The following is an 18,956-nucleotide window of genomic DNA, read 5'->3' as shown; positions in this document are numbered from 1 at the left end:
GGGTGTTATATTATTACACTTTAGGTTGTTGTTTTCATTACCTTTACATTACTTGTATATTCATGCATCTTATTACAAATATGGTTGTTACATTTATGGAGATTATTATGTATACGGAGGTTACAGTGCTGATGGTGATGATGATGATGATGATGATAATGATGATGAAAGGAAAGATCATAGTGATCTATCATTTTACAATATATATCAGGTATGGAATTATTATTAACCACTCTACACTTTTCTAGGGTACTTGTCCCTAAGAACACAATATACATCTTTCAAGTGCCAGTCACTGAGCAGAAGTCATAACCGTACCTTCTTGCCTTTTTATCTTATGGTCATCGACTTTGGACCGGATAAGAGAAAGCCACATATTCATGATTTTCTTGTATTCACGAAGGCCGTTGGTAGGTATGTACTTGAATATTGGCACAAAGTCAGCCAATAAACCATTTCCAAAGCTTTCGTTGAAATCTTTGATGAACTTCAAGATATCCTTGAACTCGATATCATCAAGTTCATAGCTGAAAGAAAAATAAATATACTGTCTTACGAGTTTTGAGAAGAGGATATTATGTTTGGTGTACAGATATTTCCAAACTGTAGAACGATTTCAAGAGTGTGATCGTATTTTCCCTCATAGGAAGTGGACGTGACGCCCAAGTACTCATTCAATATTATATGACAAAGTGACAAAATCAGGCGACGCAACAAGACTGTTTTCATTAGGATGATATTTAGCCATTAAATAACAGTCGAAATACGATATCCTCGATCGCCATTGTGACAACATTCGGTAATTTCATTTTAACAAGACATATCTCTTTTTGGACATTAAAATATACTATGCCTGTTTTCCAATATTCTTTAGAAGTGCAAGCAGTTTGTTTCTTCTTACAATGTTGGACCAGAATTCCTGTCAGAGTCTATTGCAATGTTACTCTGTGATGTTGTTCATTTCGAATGACTAACTTTGGTCATCTTTTTGAAGAATGGTATTCAATCGTGACCATGGGATTGCAGACTTGCACCAAAGGTATGCATGTTTGCTTTTATGTATCCTATTCAACTTTATCATTTCGTTTTGCTTAATATATTCAGTTAGAAGAAAGAAGAAAACATAATTTAGAAATCCAACGCCTATTTGCACTACTCCAATAATATCTGAAACAGGTCCAACCTAGTTTGTTTCAGGACGTATCTTAGTTTAACGAGGGAAACTTTCTGCTTTAGCAAGCACTACAATGGAGGCTGTGGAGATGGCTGAGCCGATCGTAGGTGCCTTTACCTAAGGCATTGCCAATGTAACTCTGCTTTATCACAACACATATCCAAACCATGTAAGTTATCATGACTGAAACTTTGTGCAGCAGTTTCTGAGCTTGTTCGGTCCTAACGTTTCACACATAGGCACTGATGATTGTGATTTGACGCGATGAAGAAATACCTTTAAACAAAACCTGAATGTTCCCAAAATTCTGCCATACAGTTTCTGTCGCCCTGCCGTTGCGGTGCAAGCTGTCGGAAGTTACTGGTGGACTCTTATTTTGACATTTTTGTCATATTTTTACCGGAAGGAAACAATCGAAGAAAAACTATTCTACGAAAAAGTCCAATTTGTCTGATTTAAGAAATTTTTTACTTTTATTAAAACTTTCATAAGGTACCCACATATCGTTTTTAACTACTGGTAACTTACAACCAATCAATTTCCATGTAAGTTTCATAAAGCTCTTACCAATATTGAAAAAGGTTCAATATACTCACTTTTGACCAAAACACATAGTTGCCATCACATTGGAGACTACCAACAACAGCAAGGGCTGTGGATCAAACGGTTCTCCATCATTTTCTTCAATATTTTTCTTAAGACGAGGAAACGCATCCTTCGTCACTAGATTTTCCAATTTGTGTCCACTGGCGTAATTCCTACAGGACGGTAAAACTGCTGTAAGCTGAAAGTGCTACCGTCTCAACACTACAAAATCCTATAGGCTTTGTTCGCCTTTGTATGGTAGCCTATAGTTTTTGAAGATGTGACCATGTGTCATAGTGTGATGGTAGTTTTATAAAGATTTTTAATCACTTATGATGGGGCGCCATTTGATTTTATGCAAATGATGCTGTTATGACCTTTAACCAAGCCTGCCATCAAGTGAATTGAAGGTCAGTGATTTTCTGCTTTGCGCAACCTACAGTACAGTTTAATGTTGTTTATTTTTTCCATCCGACATTATGGCTATTGTGTAGTAGTCAACTAAGTATTTTACCTTCCGTGCTATGGATAGCTTGTGACTGTATTTCGCATGCCAGAAAATGCCAAGACATTTTGACCGGTTGACCTCGCTGTTAATTTTATGCAGGAAATTACAATAACAATGCTTGGTCGAATGACGCAGTGCCTTGAGGGTGGGATCTCCAGTGGTATATGGGGAGGAGTACCTTCCCGATGGTGATAAGTGGTGCAGATTACCGTCGCCTAGGTGACTGGCGTATACGCCTGCCAAAAGACACCTATGGTTGATTTCCTGTTGACCAGTCGGATGGCAGAGTTGCAAATACCTGGACTGAACCATTTGGTTTTTTGTGGGTGTCGATGGTACTTTGACAATAAAAGTAAAGATGCACATATATTGAGTTTCTTGTCTTGTTTATGAGCGGCCAGTATTTCCAACAGCATAAATTATGTGCATTTGCCCTTGAAGAAATAAATAATTTTCGAATAAAACATCGCGAATGTAACTACATTCCTTAAGCTCGACGTACACTTAAGTGCCCCAAAGAACCATGAAATCGCCCGACTTTCGATTGAAGAGATGAGTTTTGCCAAACCGCGTATACAGAAAAAGTGGCAGATGACTTTATTTTTAGAATCATAGACAGTATAGCGAGATGTAAAAAATGTGAAACAGGCTCCCCACCTAGATATCCTAAATGTTTTTGTGTCGAGTTTGTGTTTGATTCGTTTCGAAAATGTGTTCCTATATTCTTATCCGATTGTTTGTGTTAATGAAATGTTTGTTTCGCTTTGGATATTTGTAGAGAAGTTTAGATTAGTGTGTACGGTAATGTTTTTTTTTGTGTGGGGAAAGCTTATGGCGAGACGCAGCCGGACCTATGCACGGGCATTCTGTTGTTCTTAAATGATTGTGTATAAGCGTGTGAACATGATTCCGTATTTTAGTTTCCGTTTGCCGCTGGAGAACTTACATCGTGATTTAAAAAAAATAAAAGCTTAAAAAAAATGAGGTATTATTAATACAAAAGAAACAGTCGCATTCTGCTTGTTCACCTAACTGATTATTCTTTCTCACGCCCGGTCTCTCTGCACCGTGCACCGCGGCATGCACGGCAGAGTTCTTACCAGCGCGTATTTACCGCAATCATGAAGCGCGTAGAATGACGATGGTACGTTGCTATGTACATGAGCGCAGTCATTGGAACGTGCACGCGACGACAGCTATGCACGCGAGCGCCTCTGAACTGTCGTCTGCTGTCCCGGCCTCAGAGATGTATATACCTGGGACGAATATACCTAACAGGGATCGGAAACGCCTTTGTTCTTCGCGCTCACGCTGTGACATCCCGTTCTCGGCGTGATTTGGAAGAGCGCCCGAGAGTTCGCCTGTGGAGCAGACGATCGGGTCACGATTTGTTTATAGTGAGTTGCTGTGTTTCAGTGTTCTACGTCGGTCGTCAATTTTACGACAAAAAAGGTAATTATATCTCATTTTGTTCACAATTGTTTCACCAAATGACATATTTCGTATGCTATAAATAGACTGATCGCACTTGAAAAGTTCCAGAATGGTAAAAATCCGCGAAATCGTAGCTGTGTAAGTCCGGCAAATTCGAACATAAACATCATGGCGTTAAAAATAGAATTCGATCTTCTTGAAGTTCGTGTGTAAATTTTTTATCACAAATCATACGATCAAAGTGTCTAATTTCAATAGAATCTGTTATTGCAACCGTTAATAACAGTGTCAAGTGGGATTGAATACATGTTTTTGTGTATTTTCGTGACAACAAGGTCTCCAAATACGAAAAATTAGATCGTTTGAAATGTGTATCGAGATTGTTCGTGACCCTCGGCAATGCTCGTTTTATTTTTATCTGCTTTTAAATTTCCACCTTTAACTTCAAATTTTTGTTTTGAGCCTGTAAACAAAATAATTTTGAATCGGTGAGTGGCAAACAATATCGAGACCCACAAAATTCGATTCTGTTCATGTTAGGTAGTGCAAATGGGCCAAACTTATTTCTACAGATTTGATAAAATATTGGACCTGTTGTGCTATGTAGTGAAAATTATTGCAGAATTTCCTTAAATATGTCTAAAGAAATATGAGACTTACGGGCCTTTTGTTATTATTTTTTTTGGCGTCATTTTATACGGACAAATTTAGTACCAAAATGTTGGGCTAGCTACCCTGGATTGCAAGAAAACATTGATTTTCTTGAAAAAACGGTGTACTTTTTGTTGTGCCATCTGCAAAAATTCCTCATTAAGTCCCTAAAATCTCACCAAAAAATGCATTTCACAGGATTTTTACTATAATTTGGTAAAAATATATCTTACAGGGACAATTAGTATATGAAAATGTAGGTTTGGTCATGTACCATTGCATGAAAGTATTTTTTTCCCTGTGTAATTTGTGTACTGTTTGGTAGGTTGAATGTCAAAAATGGCACTTTCAATCCTTACATTCCACTCTGAAAGTCTGCTGACAACTAGACAAAAGAGCATTTTTATAATAATTTGGTCAAAAATCATGCTATATGAGTACATTATGCACCATGATGCAGGTTTTGTTGTGTGTGATTGCAAGAAAGTGTCATTTTCTTTGTAAAACTTAGGTGTACTTTGGTAAGGTGGATGTTAGAATGAAATCACAATTTCACTAAGAAAATCTGTAGGTAACATAATGTCACAGCATTTTTCTTATTATTTTGTCAAAAATTGTATCAGGAGAGAAAATTATGCACCAAATTGTAGGTTTTGTTATGCTTGATTGCAAGAAAGTGTTGCTTTGTGTAAAAATGGTGTACAATTTTGTTAGCTGGGATTCTGAATAGCATCATAGTTCCATAAAGAAAAACTGTTGACACCATAATACTACAACATTTTTCTTTAAACTTTGTCAAAAACTGTGCCATATGGGCAAGTTTATGTGCCTAAATGGAGGTTTTGTTATGCTTGATTGCAGGAAAGTATTGTTTTCTTTGTAAAAGTAATGTACACTTTGGTAAAGTGGATGTCAGAATGGAATCACAATTCCACCAAGGAGATCTGTTGATGACATAGTATTTCAGCATTTTTCTTATTATTTTGTCAAAAATTGTGCTAGGAGAGCAAATTGTGCACCAAATTGCAGGTTTTGTTATGTTTTATTGCAAAAAGTATTGGTAGTATTGGTATCTAACTTAGAATTGGTATAAAATTTCTGTAATGAGGGTATGTCAGCATTATCTTACCCGTTACACAAGTGACATTTTCATTATGTTGTTCCTGAGCACAATTTATGTGTTTAATCAATATCATGTTAGGAGCCCCAAAATAAGATGCATTGTGTGTTATTTGACCCTAGAAAACATGTTGACCCTTGACTTTTTAGCATTTTCAAAAAATTTAATGCAAATTTTCTTATAATTTTGTTTCATTTTAGCATTTGGGGGATTGTTAGGGTTGGCTTGCTTTGTACTAGAGACATTAATAGTACATTGTCTTGTTTATGTTGAAGCTATTTCATCATAGAATGCTGGGTTGTTTCCCAAGTTAGCAAAACTGTACAGCCAAGGCATGGGATCAGACTCTAACACAGATGGTAAGTGAGTAATTATAGTTCTCAGCATTTACTTTTCTGTAGAACTGACCCTTTTCAATAATACAAGCAAATTGGTCCATGAAATATGCATGCTGAAGTTCATATTTCTTGCAGAATCATGAATGTGTGCAACATGTTTCAATCTGTATTTTCCTATTTCTTCAAGCCATTAAGTACAAAAGTTGGAACATTTTTACATGTTGAAGTTCCAAAGAATGATGCCACCCAAGTAATAAAGATCAAATTTATGTTTTATTTGATAAGTACCAAGCTACTGGCAGAAAACATGTACCTTTACAGAAGTTTGTTCAACCTAATGCTCCATACAAATGACCTAATTGTCAATATACTCTTAAAAGGGGAAATTTTAATCCCAAGAAATAGAATCTGGAGATAGTTTGCATTAGTGTTTGAATTGATAGTGAGCTTTTGTAAGCAATGCTCCTGTCTACCTTAATGGTTTGATCATATTTGCAGAGTTCTAAATGCAAGATTACATGTGTATGTGAATGAAGCTTATCCAAAGGTCTTTATATACAGTGATTTTCAATGCAATAACTGTCTATGAATAGTATGATCCACCCCTTCAAGTCAGCAACACAAATTAATAGTTCCAATAAGCTCTGTCTTTTTTATACCGGAGTTCATCCTTTAACTGTGAAGTGGATTTTCAGTGCCCATGATTGATTGTGAAGTTGTAAAAGGAAAATTTTCTCAGCATTGTGATTATGCCTTACCCATCTTGTATGTAACTTTACACTGAAACATTCTTTAAACTTGGTTTGATTCTTCTTCCAGGTTAACCCCAACTGGGTGGTTGGCTGATTGCATTTGTGACAGGCAGGGCAGAACTGATGTTACACTACCAATTTTAATTGTGAGTAGCTGCATATATTGTCAGCAATATTGTAATCTAAAATTTACTGTACAGAATGTTGCAGTGTTTTCCCATAGTGTAGCAAGGAAGCTGTGGCTCAGAAAAAAGGTTGAAGTGACAAACTCTCGGGTCAATACTGGTCCTTTTTTTGTCTTGTCCCTGTTCAGTAAAAATGGTATTTACCGGTAATATTTCCAGGTGGTACTAACTCTATTATATCAGTTTTACTTTATGTTTGTGAGCTTCAGATATTTTTTCTATTGCTGGCATACATATGGGCCTGTATTAGTAATTGGTCCAGCTGTAATGTAGAATAGTTTTAGATTAAAGGCCAGCAGATCTTATGATGATTATGTGCTAGTTTGAGTTGTCTTTCTGATTGATGTTAACAGAAATCCTAAACATCAGCAGACCCAGTTACAGGACAACAAAAGTGGTGTGGGAACTCATCACACTGTATCAGGTAAAAACTTGATTTTTTAGTCCCCACGGACACCGTCTGGGGGGGACTTATAGGTTTGGTCATGTCCGTGCGTGCCTGCGTGCGTGCGTGCCTGCGTCCGTTCACGCAGATATCTCAGACATGCCCTGGTCAATTTCTTTCAAACTTTGCACAAGGATAGTACCCTACCCCATACAGATGCACGTCAATTTGTTTCACAATGCGATCAAATTTGGCCGTGTTAGAGGACTTTTTAGTTTTCACCTCCATAGACTCCCATGTATAAGGCCAAGAAAAATAAAAATTTAGTTTCTCATTCGTATTCATATTGCAAAAAGGATGCAGTGACACAGTTTTTGGTCCCCACGGATGAAGTCCAGGGGGCTTATAGATTGGGTCATGTCCGTCCGTGAGTCCATCCGTGAGTCCATCCGTTCACGCAGATATCTTAGATATTTTGACAAAATGTCACTTGACCTTAGTGACCTTTGACCTCAAATATACATATTTGTCCATAACTCAGTAACCACAAGTGCTACTACCTTCATGTATGGTATGATGGGACAGCTTATGACGCCACATATTGTACCTCATTAATTATGTGCATATCTAATTTTGAGCGAGCCAATAGAGCTAGAGGTCTGATTTTTGGTATATAGGGATGACTTAGCAATTCATTTTTTTTGACAAAATGTCACATGACCTCGGTGACCTTTGACCTAAAATATACATATTTGTCCATAACTCAGTAACCACAAGTGCTACACCCTTCATATATGGTATGATGGGACACCGCATGACGCCACATATTGTACCTCATTAATTATGAGTAGTTTCACAATGTACCAGTTGTGATCAAGTGCCATTGGCGCTATTTTTTATTTTATTTTTGCACTTGCGCAACTTCCAAGAATATTTGTGCAAAGTTTCAAGAAAATGACACCACAACTTAATTTTGACGTAATTCGCAGTACTTCACCTTAATTCAGCACACATCTAATTCTGGGCAAGGGAATAGAGCTAGAGGTCTGATTTTTGGCATATAGGGATTAATTAGCAATACAATTTTTTTTCAAAATGTCACGTGACCTTATGACCTTTGACCTTGATTATACGTATATATGCATAACTCAGTAACCACAAGTTCTATACCCTCCAATTCTGATAGGATATTAGACCTTAAGATGTCACATCTTGTACCTCATTATTATGCGCATATACATGTATTTCTTGGCTGGCCAATACAGCTAGAGGTCTGATCTTTTTTCCCGATTTAGAACCATAACTTAGACATGCCTCATGTGTTTCAAATTGGGAACAACGACATAGACCTATGTGCCCATAGATCTCAATATATACACTCCAGTGATACTTCTTAATGACCACATTTCCCTGCCCCATCAAGACTAATACTCCTATTACAAGTGGGGACTATGTCATTGTCATTGACTTGTTCTTTTTGCCACCACAGTGTCTGATGGGGTTTCTTAAGGCTAATACTATCATGACAAAAAGTTGCGTCATGGGTATCACATACCGTATATGGCCTGTAAAAATACTAAACATATAGCAAATGTTACACTTCATTGTGGAGTGGACTAGATTGACATGATTTTTCATCATTCATGATTTATTTTGGAATATATTACTTTTCATTGTGGATGTACAATACCAACCTAGTATGTATTTGTACACTGATAAATTCGTTTAATTTGGTTTGACTCTAATTACAGGTTCTCCACCTGGGCTGGTGGTTTATTGAGTGACAGGTGTGGAGGCTTGGTGTTACAATATCAATGTTAATTGTGAGTATCTGCTTCATATTTGTGAGTGAAGAATTATGTAATTCAGGTGTGTTTTGATGTAAGGATTTTGAACTCTGAAAAAAGATGTTTTAGGGACCACTTCATCTGCCCTAAGAATTAATGTCCATGTTTTCCCAAAATATCATACTGTTTCACAAAACTTTTCAGATATTCTCTTGCGGTCATAACATACATGTAAACACAACAGTTACTGTTTGGGCCTGTATCCCGTACCAGTAAGTTTGGTCAAACTGCACCATTTATTTTGGAAGAGTGGAACTGCAGGCCAGCAGATCTTAGGATGATTATTTTACATTTGTTGATAATGATTAAGAATGCAGTGCATCTGTCTTACCGAAACATTCTTTTAATTTGGTTTGATTCTGAATACAGGTTCACATGATTTTCAGGTTCACATGATATTCTGGAATTTTCTTTTAATTTGGTTTGATTCTGATTACAGGTTCACCAACTGGTTGGTCAAGTGACAGGCAGGGCAGAACTGATGTTACAGTATCAGTTTTAAGTGTGAGTATTTACATCGCATATGTGATTTAAAAATTGGCCTACTCTGGCAAAAAAGTATGCACACCCACAACTGCAGTATGGGCAGTGAAAAGTCATGTGATCATGATATAAACAAAAAACACATGCACAAACATGTATAGTAGTACATGTATGTCTGTGTGTGTCATTGCATGTGGGTTGGTTTGTACCGCTGTCAATATGAATTCCCGGCTAGGCCTACATATATGTATTGTGCACAATGTTTGAAGAGTTAAACTAAAGGACAGCCGTATCATTCTGATAAAGGTAAACACGTCTTAGGGACTACAGATATTTGTACTTTTAAACTTTTCCATTTCTTTCTGATCTACCGCTTGTTGGGTTTTATTTTGAAGCTCTTTGAGAAGGAAAAACTCACCGTCACAGTTTTTTTGAAAATTTGAAAAATTTATTTTTTGGTATAGAGTTATCACAGGGATGGCAGCCATCTTGAATTTTAAATATCGGTACAGCTTGGGAAATTTGTCTCTGTACGAAGTATCGAAACGTGCATGGTGACCCCAATTTTAATTCTTAATGTTGAAAGTCAATGGTTGAAAGATTCCTTGAGGAAAATTTGAGTGAAATTTTAAGTCTTTTACATTTGAGGCGCATTATAGTACCTTGCCCAGGCGAAAGTGAACATGGTCAACCAGGAACTAACATGTTAGTTCATGGTCATATGACCATGGTGTACCATGTTAATTCATGGTCAACCATTGACGACCATGTTTGTTAAATGGCACAAATTACTATGGTCTACCATCGTCAACCATTGCCAAAAAACCATGGTCAGCCATGGCTATATGACCGCGGTCAACCATAGACGACCATGTTTGTTAAATGGCACAAATTACTATGGTCTAACATGGTCAAACATGGCCAAAACTCATGGTCAATCATGATCAACCACAGCCACCACCGTGGTCAATGACAGGTGACCATGGTTTTTAAGAGTGTTATGAACTTTGCACCAAGTTTGGGCAATAGTAAAAAATATATATTTGCACAGAGAAGTAGAAGTTAAATTGTGTTTGTTTGTATGGAGTGTGCATGAAGATTAGGGGGTGAGGTTCATATGAAAGGCATGGTAACTGCTGGCTCAACAACAGCATACACACTACCTGTAATATTTCACGGTATTCAGATTATTGTAAATCCTGACATTGTCTTTTCCACAGCAATTCTGACAGTCAGCATGTGGTACATGACATCATTGTGCTGCTTCTTCCCCTGTATTGTATACAAATGATAGTTTTCTAAAGTGACATATAAATGTACCCAGTACCCAGTAACTCTTTTGATACGTTTACCTTGTGAGCAGCAGATTCTAAAATTCACCTTGGAGTCATGTATACAGATGCCAGAAGGTCTGAACAGCCATGAAAAAGTTGAGAGGATATACTTCCAACACGTCTTCATTCCAGTGGACACATTCAATCACACTTGACTATAAAAGAAAAACCTTCTCAGGCAATAAATGTTTCATTAAAAAAAAAATATATTACTGTACAATAAACACAAATATCTCTTCTATTATGAACATACAATAATTGTAGTTTCAACATGAAATAGACTGTTAAATATATGTTTTCATTGTAAATATTAGTTAGATACAAAATAAAAACGTTTGTACTTTGATCTATTATACTGGATACTGAATGCAAAATATTAATGTTAGTAGAAAACATATCTATATATGTTGGAAGAATAACCAACATTTTAGGAAATGAATTATACATGAAAGTCTGTTGATAAATTCTGTCTGTTTAAAAATGCTTTGACAGATTATACAGATACGTCATCACAAAGTGAAACACCACAAATTTTTAACGAGTACATGTAACTGTTTATAAAAATATATCAATATTGAATTTAGTGTTAGAAGAATAATGATTATAAATTCTTGGTACTTTTGTTGATATCTTTTTTGGATTACACGTACTAAGTGCAATCTGATAATGGAATATACAAAAAAATGAAAAATCTGTCCTTTGAAAGACCTGGAACGGTAAGATAAACAGATCACAATATTTAAAATGTGTATCAAATGGAAACTGATCAGTTAAAAAACGTTATGTTAAATTCACATATATATATAAAAATTTAACTATGAAAAACTTATTCAAAAACTTTGCAATTTTTGTTACATGTAGTTTGTTGACAAATAAATTTCACTTTATATATTTCAAAATGCCTTTGCTGAAAATGAAGTGTACATGGAAAACATGAGAACTTTGATTTGATGTTTTATCATTAGATGTTTAGTTTCAGCCAAAATAAACAAGGCATCATAGTAAAACAATGTTCAATTGCTACATGTAAAAATCAGGATCAGCTGAGTCTGTGGTGTCCTTCATGGTAAGAGCTGATGAACAGTAAAACTTGCAAAAGAAATGAATCACAGTACAAACCATGCCACCACCCGCACTACTTGGAAAGAGAGTAGTTATCAAGTCCGAACACATTTCTTCCATCATTAAGACATCGAATGATTGGCACCTGAGACGAGAATAAAACTGTATCATGTCCGATTTATACTATGTTATTCCTATGCACTGCATGCAGTAGAGTTGCTACCATAAGTACCATACCAATCCATAATCGATATGAACAGAGATCACTTCTTGTCGCCATATGTTCTCAATTTCTCAAAGAACAGTGGTTGGTTTGAAATAGTCCCCTAAGGTGTGGAAAGTGTCGAAGTAGCAAACTCTCAGTTGAAACGTCACGAAAAGGCTGGAAAATTCAACATGTCCATGGCCGGCCATTACACTGTAAATAACGGACATCCACTGATTGAAGTTTAACTTACATAAACTCTAAGTGTCTAACGCAGGCAACGTCCTTCAATCATTACAGTTGTTCTCCTAAACCTCTTCTGTGTTCCTTTCATCGTCGACTGAGAGAAGTAATCGACGATTTCTCCCAAAAACCGTGGCTTAATGGAGTGAATGATTATCCAGACTCACATATTCCAACACTGGAATTCAAAATGGCAACCTTGGCAAAATTGGCCAATCAGAAGTCTTGTTTTACAACACGTGATGCTGTAAGGTCAAAGTTCGAATACATGATGATCTGTTTGACCTGTGACCTCCTGGCTGCTGCCGCTGCCTTTTCAAACATTAGTTTTGCGAGAATGGGAGAGTATATTACTTTTATGCCAACTTTTATACACTATAAATCAGTCAGTGTACCTCTATGGCCTTCCAACATGTATGATTATGCAAGTAATGATCGTGAGTAGTCAGATTTTAAGCCAATTACCTTTCTAAATGTGTTTGCATGTATCAACGTAGGACAGTAACACTTTCTGATCGACACATGACTGAGGCAATGGCCTTATTTAGTGCTCGGTGTTACACGGCAACACAGAAAAACCTTGAACAGGGCCCATGGGCTACATTGCAGCTATTCAGTGGTATGACTTGTAAACCAAATAAAAGAATTGTAGTTTCTTTTCCTGAAATTCGTCATGGCTTTTTTGAAACTTATTATTTAAAAACATTAATGTCCAGAGAAATAACCTTCATGCATTGATGTTTTTCATTACATTTATTTCATATTCCAAGGTAATGGTTTGATAAATTTGTGCATTCCATAAATTGACCTATCTAATTTTTTTTTCAAAAAATAGTATTTCTCAAATCATTAATCCTTTGACTTTTCTTTTTCTTAAGGATTATGTGGTAATTTACAGTACATACCACCTATAACTTACTTCGATTTTGTATATTTATTGAGTGATTATGATATTTGGTATCCTGTTGTCTTCATCGTTGGACACATGTGTTAAATTCTGCCTGAAAATATTCTTTATGATTTGTTGAAGAGAATTTTGCAATATTACAATTTAACCAAAATAAAAATTTAAAACCTGGTCATCAAGAAAATTGGTCATTCTAGGACGATGGTCAACCATAGTTTATAAGTGATAACGATGGTCAGAAATATAATCAGTCATTAAATAACATGGTTGACCATGGTTGCCGACAATCATGAACAGATCAGCGATGATAGACCGTGGTGAACTGTGATAGACCAAGGTATTTGACTGCTTACTGTGGTCTCATATCATAGCCAACCATGGTACTTCATGGTCAAACATCAAAAACCATCAAATACCCTGTTGATCATGGTACATCACGGTTGACATTTTGCCGGGGTAATGTTAACAGATTTCCAAAAATACAGTGCCTATGTCTCACATGGGCATGTCAACTTGTATCATGATACAATTCAATATGGCTACCAGTCACACATTTGTATGTGTAATCCCACATTTCATGTGCGTCATATTGACTTTGATTCATTTATTTCTAATCATTAATTTCCAATATCAAAAGCAGGGTTTATGTCATCAGCAATGAATTATACTGTTTAACATAAATATGTGGCTGCACTGTATTTACAAATTGTAAAAATATTTTAAACTGTTTCAAATATAATTAATTTCTAGATGAATCTTTTTTTTTTAATTTAGAATTTTACCTGAGATCTGTTAATGCAACATTACTCTGAAGTTAACATAGACTTGACAAGATGGAAAAGTCATGTAAGTAGACAATTTATATATATGTGCACGACGCACATCCAAGTGAAATCAAATACTGCTGTACACAGGCTTTATACTGTATTTCCTCGGATCACGGCCCATACGCAGGTAAATGCCCATCCCTAGGTTTAACATTATGACCTTGTTTCCCATTATTTATGTAAGGAACAGACCTTTAGATCTTGGGAGGGGGAGTGGTCAAAATCAGAATGGGAATATTTTTTTAAATTATAATTTTTTTTCCAGGAGAGTTATGATGTGCTATTTGTGTCAGATTTACAATTTTTATGCATTTATTTTATTTATTTTTTTATTTCGCAAACTAATCTGAAGATTTTTTGTTTCATAACTTTTTGCTTTGAAATTTTTTTGTCTGTATTTGACCATCCCCTCCCATGATCTAATAGTCCATCCCTAACTGTAATATTTGGCTGATCCGCGATCCTCTTTAGCTTGCGGGGAAGTCCCACCCAAATATGCATATTAAACTAGGGTGTTTTCAAAATTTCACCGGTGGTTACTCTGTTAACCGCCCCTTCCTTTTGTTTGTGTTGATTCCTTTGTTCTGCACTGTGGGCGGTGACCCGGGTAAATATGGTGCATCTGATCAGCTGCCTTACTAAAAACAACTAGAACCTTGCTATTCAAGACCGCGGAGTGACGTTAGTATGTGAAACGCATATGAGCAAGGTGAATGAGAGATCAGACGATACAGAAGAGCGAATGATACAGAAATTGTGTGGAAAAAAGCAGAACTAAAAGTTATGTCATTTATGTATATTGAAACCTTGAATATTGTTTTGGTGGTTTAAAAATCCGAACTTCAATTATTTGTTTTCATGGCGCTGACGCAAAAAGATGTAAGAAACTGCAAGTACCCAGATGACCCGTGGTTGAGAATAATTACCATTTACAACTAGTACCTAATAATTTGACCACAGAATTAGCTTAAGGTATTCACCAGCTGAGGAATCACCAAATTATTCATGATAGAAACTTCCAACATCAATCATCTAAAAGTAATTGTGTTGCTAACAAACACTTTGACTTTTTTGGACATTTTCAGTGTGTCAGCCAAGGAAAAAACGAAGGAAGTCTGTTGCGCAGAAACGAAAGTACCACTACAAGAAGCCTATAAATGAAAGTATAGACCATGTCAGGTTTGTATATATATCAACCATTGTTATGTTATTTCTGATATCTGGGAAGCAATTTGTAGAGCTCATTGCCATGTCATAAGAGTGTGCAATTAGGAAGCAGATGTGACTAAGGGTCCACTACCCCTAACCCTTGAAATTTGTTGTCCTCAAAATATCTTCCTATTTTCTCTGATTTTCTTTGTAACACTCACTTTAAGGTGAGATATAGTCTTTCACTGCATTACAAAGCCATTCCTTTGTGAAAGATTGGACAAGTAAATTCAAATTTTAATGATCATTTTATTTCACACCATATTCTAGAACTTGTAATCTAACATGTCACAATGGAAAGCATTCAATCCTATATGCATTACTTTGGACTACTTTATTGTGTCTCAGTGAAAAACTTTTGTTCCATCTGTGTAACAAAGTTACCATTCTTTATCTGTAGCGTTGCTGATTCTCAATTGTCTTCAATGCCTGACTTTAAAACAGATTTTGAATCAGAAGTGTGTACTAACCAGCATGTTGTTAATCCAAACAAACAAACAAGGTAAGTATTCACTTTTCAGTCCTGTTTCATGCCAGAGTTCACAATCAGGCTTTGTACACCCCTGGATATTCATGGAAACTGTTGGAATTTCTAACCATTGACCTTGTGAATGTCACTGACACAACATGCTGTGTATTTCCTGTAAGCTTGAACCTGATGAAAACCAAACAAAGATGTTGTAATGCCGCAAACTGTCTACTTGGACAGCGCCGCTCATGATTTCAAGCATTAGTTTCATAATAACTTAATATTATTGAAAATATCAGCTGCATATGGTGCAAGATAAGCTGTTTTTTCCTTATAAAATGATATAAAGTTTTCTTTTTTTCCTGACATTTGTATATTTATAAATCAGCTACCATTTTTTTCTATCTTAAAATATATTTGTAGGAAAAGAAGGTATAAGAAAATAGCAGCATACAGAAAATACCACTACAGTCACAGCAAGGCATCATCATCATTGAATAAGCCATGCAATCAAGATTTTACAGCCCCTGACTCCATTGTTGATGTTCTTGCAGAGCCACAGAAATCACAATGTGAAATATCCTCCACAGATAGTACAGTTGGTGATACATGTAGTAGTGTATTGGATAATCAATTGTGGGTGACTGATTTTCTGAGTGAGTCAACTGAGTATGAGAACAAATTAATTAAGACAGAGGAAACTGATACTGAAGGTCATAGTGCAAATCAATTCATAGTGATTTTAGATAAGCCATATGTGTATGATCCTGCAATTGATATTGATGAATTTATTTTCAGTAATCTTTGTAATGATGTAAAGCAATGTGATGATTTGTTTGGATTTACAATGCTTGAGGCTGTCTCAGAAAGTAACTGTAATCTTACACTTGTTTCCCATTATACAGGTTCAGAGTTTCCAATTGTAAAGATGTCTCTGAAAATAGATAGTGATTTCATCCCTTCATTGTCTGTTCATAGACTAAAAGTTGATGTAGATCATGAATTCTGGAAAGGATTGCCTCATGAAGTCAGAACATTGAGTGACCTAATTGCAATTTTAATCAAAATCAGGAAGTACAATGTTTGTGAAGGTAATACTGATGAAGACTTTGCAGACATGTTTTCTTCAAGTAACAAACAATTAGCATATAGAGAGTATGGTTTTAGTACTGCTCATATATCTACAATTAGAACATTCTCATGTTCCCTTTTGTGTACTGGGCAAAGGTGCCAAGAATGTATCAAGTATCGTGGGGCTCTGCGTAAGCGTCGATCTGAAAAATCCAGGCAAAGTGAGATTAACACTGATAGCCTGCTGTCATCAAGAAAAACACATTCAAATATGTCCAGAGATGAGCTATGTGAAAAACTTGGTCAGTATAAATGTCATGTGAAATCACTTGACCATAAAATTCAGACTTTGACCAATGATATTCAGAAATCAATTGATGTGAATGGCCACATCCTGTCTGGAAAGGGAAATGATGACATGTTGTCCATGATTGAAATGTGCCAGAGTAAAATTGAGGAGAGTTGGCCAGATCCTCATAGTTTTCAGAGGTTGTTCTGGGAAGAACAGATCAAATTTAATAAATTGCATAATAAAAAATCCATGCGATGGCATCCAATGATGATACGTTGGTGTCTCTATATCCGTCTAGATCAGCAAAGGCATATGATTATTTAGGGATTCTGGCTTTATCAAACTGCCATCAGAGAGAACACTGTATGATTATTCTCACTTTATGAAAAGTGCAACAGGTTTCCAAGTTGATGCAACTAAAATGTTAGTTGAAGAAGCTCATAAACGTAACATGTATTGTGAGGAGAAACCTTGGAATAATTATGTCGGTATACTTCAGGATGAGGTAAATGTTAAAGAAGATCTTGTTTATGATCACCATACAGGTGAACTGATAGGATTCATTGATCTAGATAAAACTGGTAATGACTTGGTTAATCTACATAATGTATTGTATGGAGAGGGTGAAAATAACCAAAATCAGCATCTGGCCAAATTTGTGCTTTTGATTATGGTGCGTGGTGTAGGAAGTGATCTAAAATATCCACTTGCAGCATTTGCTACTGATGGTATCACTAGTGATCTTTTGTATCCAATACTTTGGAGAGCTGTAGAGATTATTGAGTTGACTGCTTCTCTTACGGTATTATTTATTACATGTGATGGTGCGTCTCCAAACAGGAAATTTTTTAATTTGCACAGACAACTGGAAAATGAAATTGTATATTCTACTGATAACATTTACTCTGAAGATAGAAGGAAATTGTATTTTATTTCCGATGTGCCACATCTACTCAAAACCACCCGCAACTGTTTTGCAAATTCTTATTCCCATAAGATGTCTAGACGTTTGTGGAAAAACGGACGGGACATTAGCTGGATGCATATTGTCAACTTGTACAGAGATTATTGCGAAAATAATTTGTATACGGTATGTCCAAAGCTTAAAAGAGCACACATAGATCTGACTGCTTACAGTCAAATGAATGTAAGTCTTGCCGCTCAGGTAATGAGTTCAACAGTTGCCAATGCATTGGATATGCTCTATGATGATCAAATGCAAGAAACTGTTCAGTTTATCAGGCACATGAATAAATTCTTTGATTGTTTAAACACAAAGTGCTATGAGGGTGTGAATAAAAGAAATGTAAACTTATATCCATACACTGATGCAGATGATGTCAGATTGAACTATTTGTTAAATGAGTTTCTTGATTATTTCAATGAATGGCAACAATCAGTAAATGAAAGGCCAGGTGAGTTCTCTCAAAATGACCGTAACAAGATGATGTTGTCTCATCAGACACTTTCTGGTCTAAAGATTACAGTAAAGTCAATTGTAGAGAGTGTAAAATATCTCCTTGGTCTTGGTATGCCATTTGTATTGACATCAGTTTTTAACCAGGATCCTATCGAACAGCATTTTGGTCACTATAGACATAAGGGTGGGTCATGTGCAAATCCAACAGTATTTGATGTAAGGCACACACTGAACAAACTCAGAGTTGTTGGTGCTTCAGCTCTGTACCGAAAAGAGGGAACACGCAGGGTGGAGGGCACAATCGAATAGATGATACGCCATTAAGAAGGCGTTCTGTAAATAAGTAACTGTTATTGTGTGATACATTGATACTTGTAGTGTTGAGAGTCAAACCATATGGGCCACTCTGACATGTGTGATATTGTATTAATTACGACAGTTTAACAGTCACAAGT

General features: G+C 36.1%; 2 protein-coding genes across 2 annotated transcripts in view; one reads left to right on the top strand and one right to left on the bottom strand.

Moving 5' to 3' along the window:
* The window catches only part of LOC139147319 (steroid 17-alpha-hydroxylase/17,20 lyase-like), a 55,729-nt gene that overhangs the window by 9,208 nt on the left and 27,565 nt on the right, over positions 1 to 18,956 (bottom strand). Inside the window, exons 5-6 of the mRNA XM_070718374.1 lie at positions 1,771 to 1,932; positions 319 to 527 (exon numbers count right to left, since the gene is read on the bottom strand). Of these exons, the coding sequence (XP_070574475.1) occupies positions 319 to 527; positions 1,771 to 1,932 (371 nt within the window). The remainder of the gene's footprint in view (positions 1 to 318; positions 528 to 1,770; positions 1,933 to 18,956) is intronic.
* Positions 3,137 to 17,405, top strand: LOC139148628 (uncharacterized). Its single transcript, XM_070720113.1, has 10 exons — positions 3,137 to 3,719; positions 5,748 to 5,831; positions 6,630 to 6,708; positions 7,101 to 7,171; positions 8,884 to 8,955; positions 9,419 to 9,483; positions 14,028 to 14,059; positions 15,126 to 15,219; positions 15,650 to 15,751; positions 16,142 to 17,405. Exons 7-10 carry the CDS (start codon positions 14,047 to 14,049, stop codon positions 17,403 to 17,405), a joined length of 1,473 nt encoding a protein of 490 aa, XP_070576214.1. The 5' UTR covers positions 3,137 to 3,719; positions 5,748 to 5,831; positions 6,630 to 6,708; positions 7,101 to 7,171; positions 8,884 to 8,955; positions 9,419 to 9,483; positions 14,028 to 14,046.

This window comes from Ptychodera flava, chromosome 13 (genome assembly GCF_041260155.1).
Source record: "Ptychodera flava strain L36383 chromosome 13, AS_Pfla_20210202, whole genome shotgun sequence".
NCBI classification, from domain to species: Eukaryota; Metazoa; Hemichordata; class Enteropneusta; family Ptychoderidae; genus Ptychodera; species Ptychodera flava.
The sequence above is the reverse complement of the archived record's forward strand: the minus strand, read 5'-3'. Positions and strand labels throughout refer to the sequence as shown.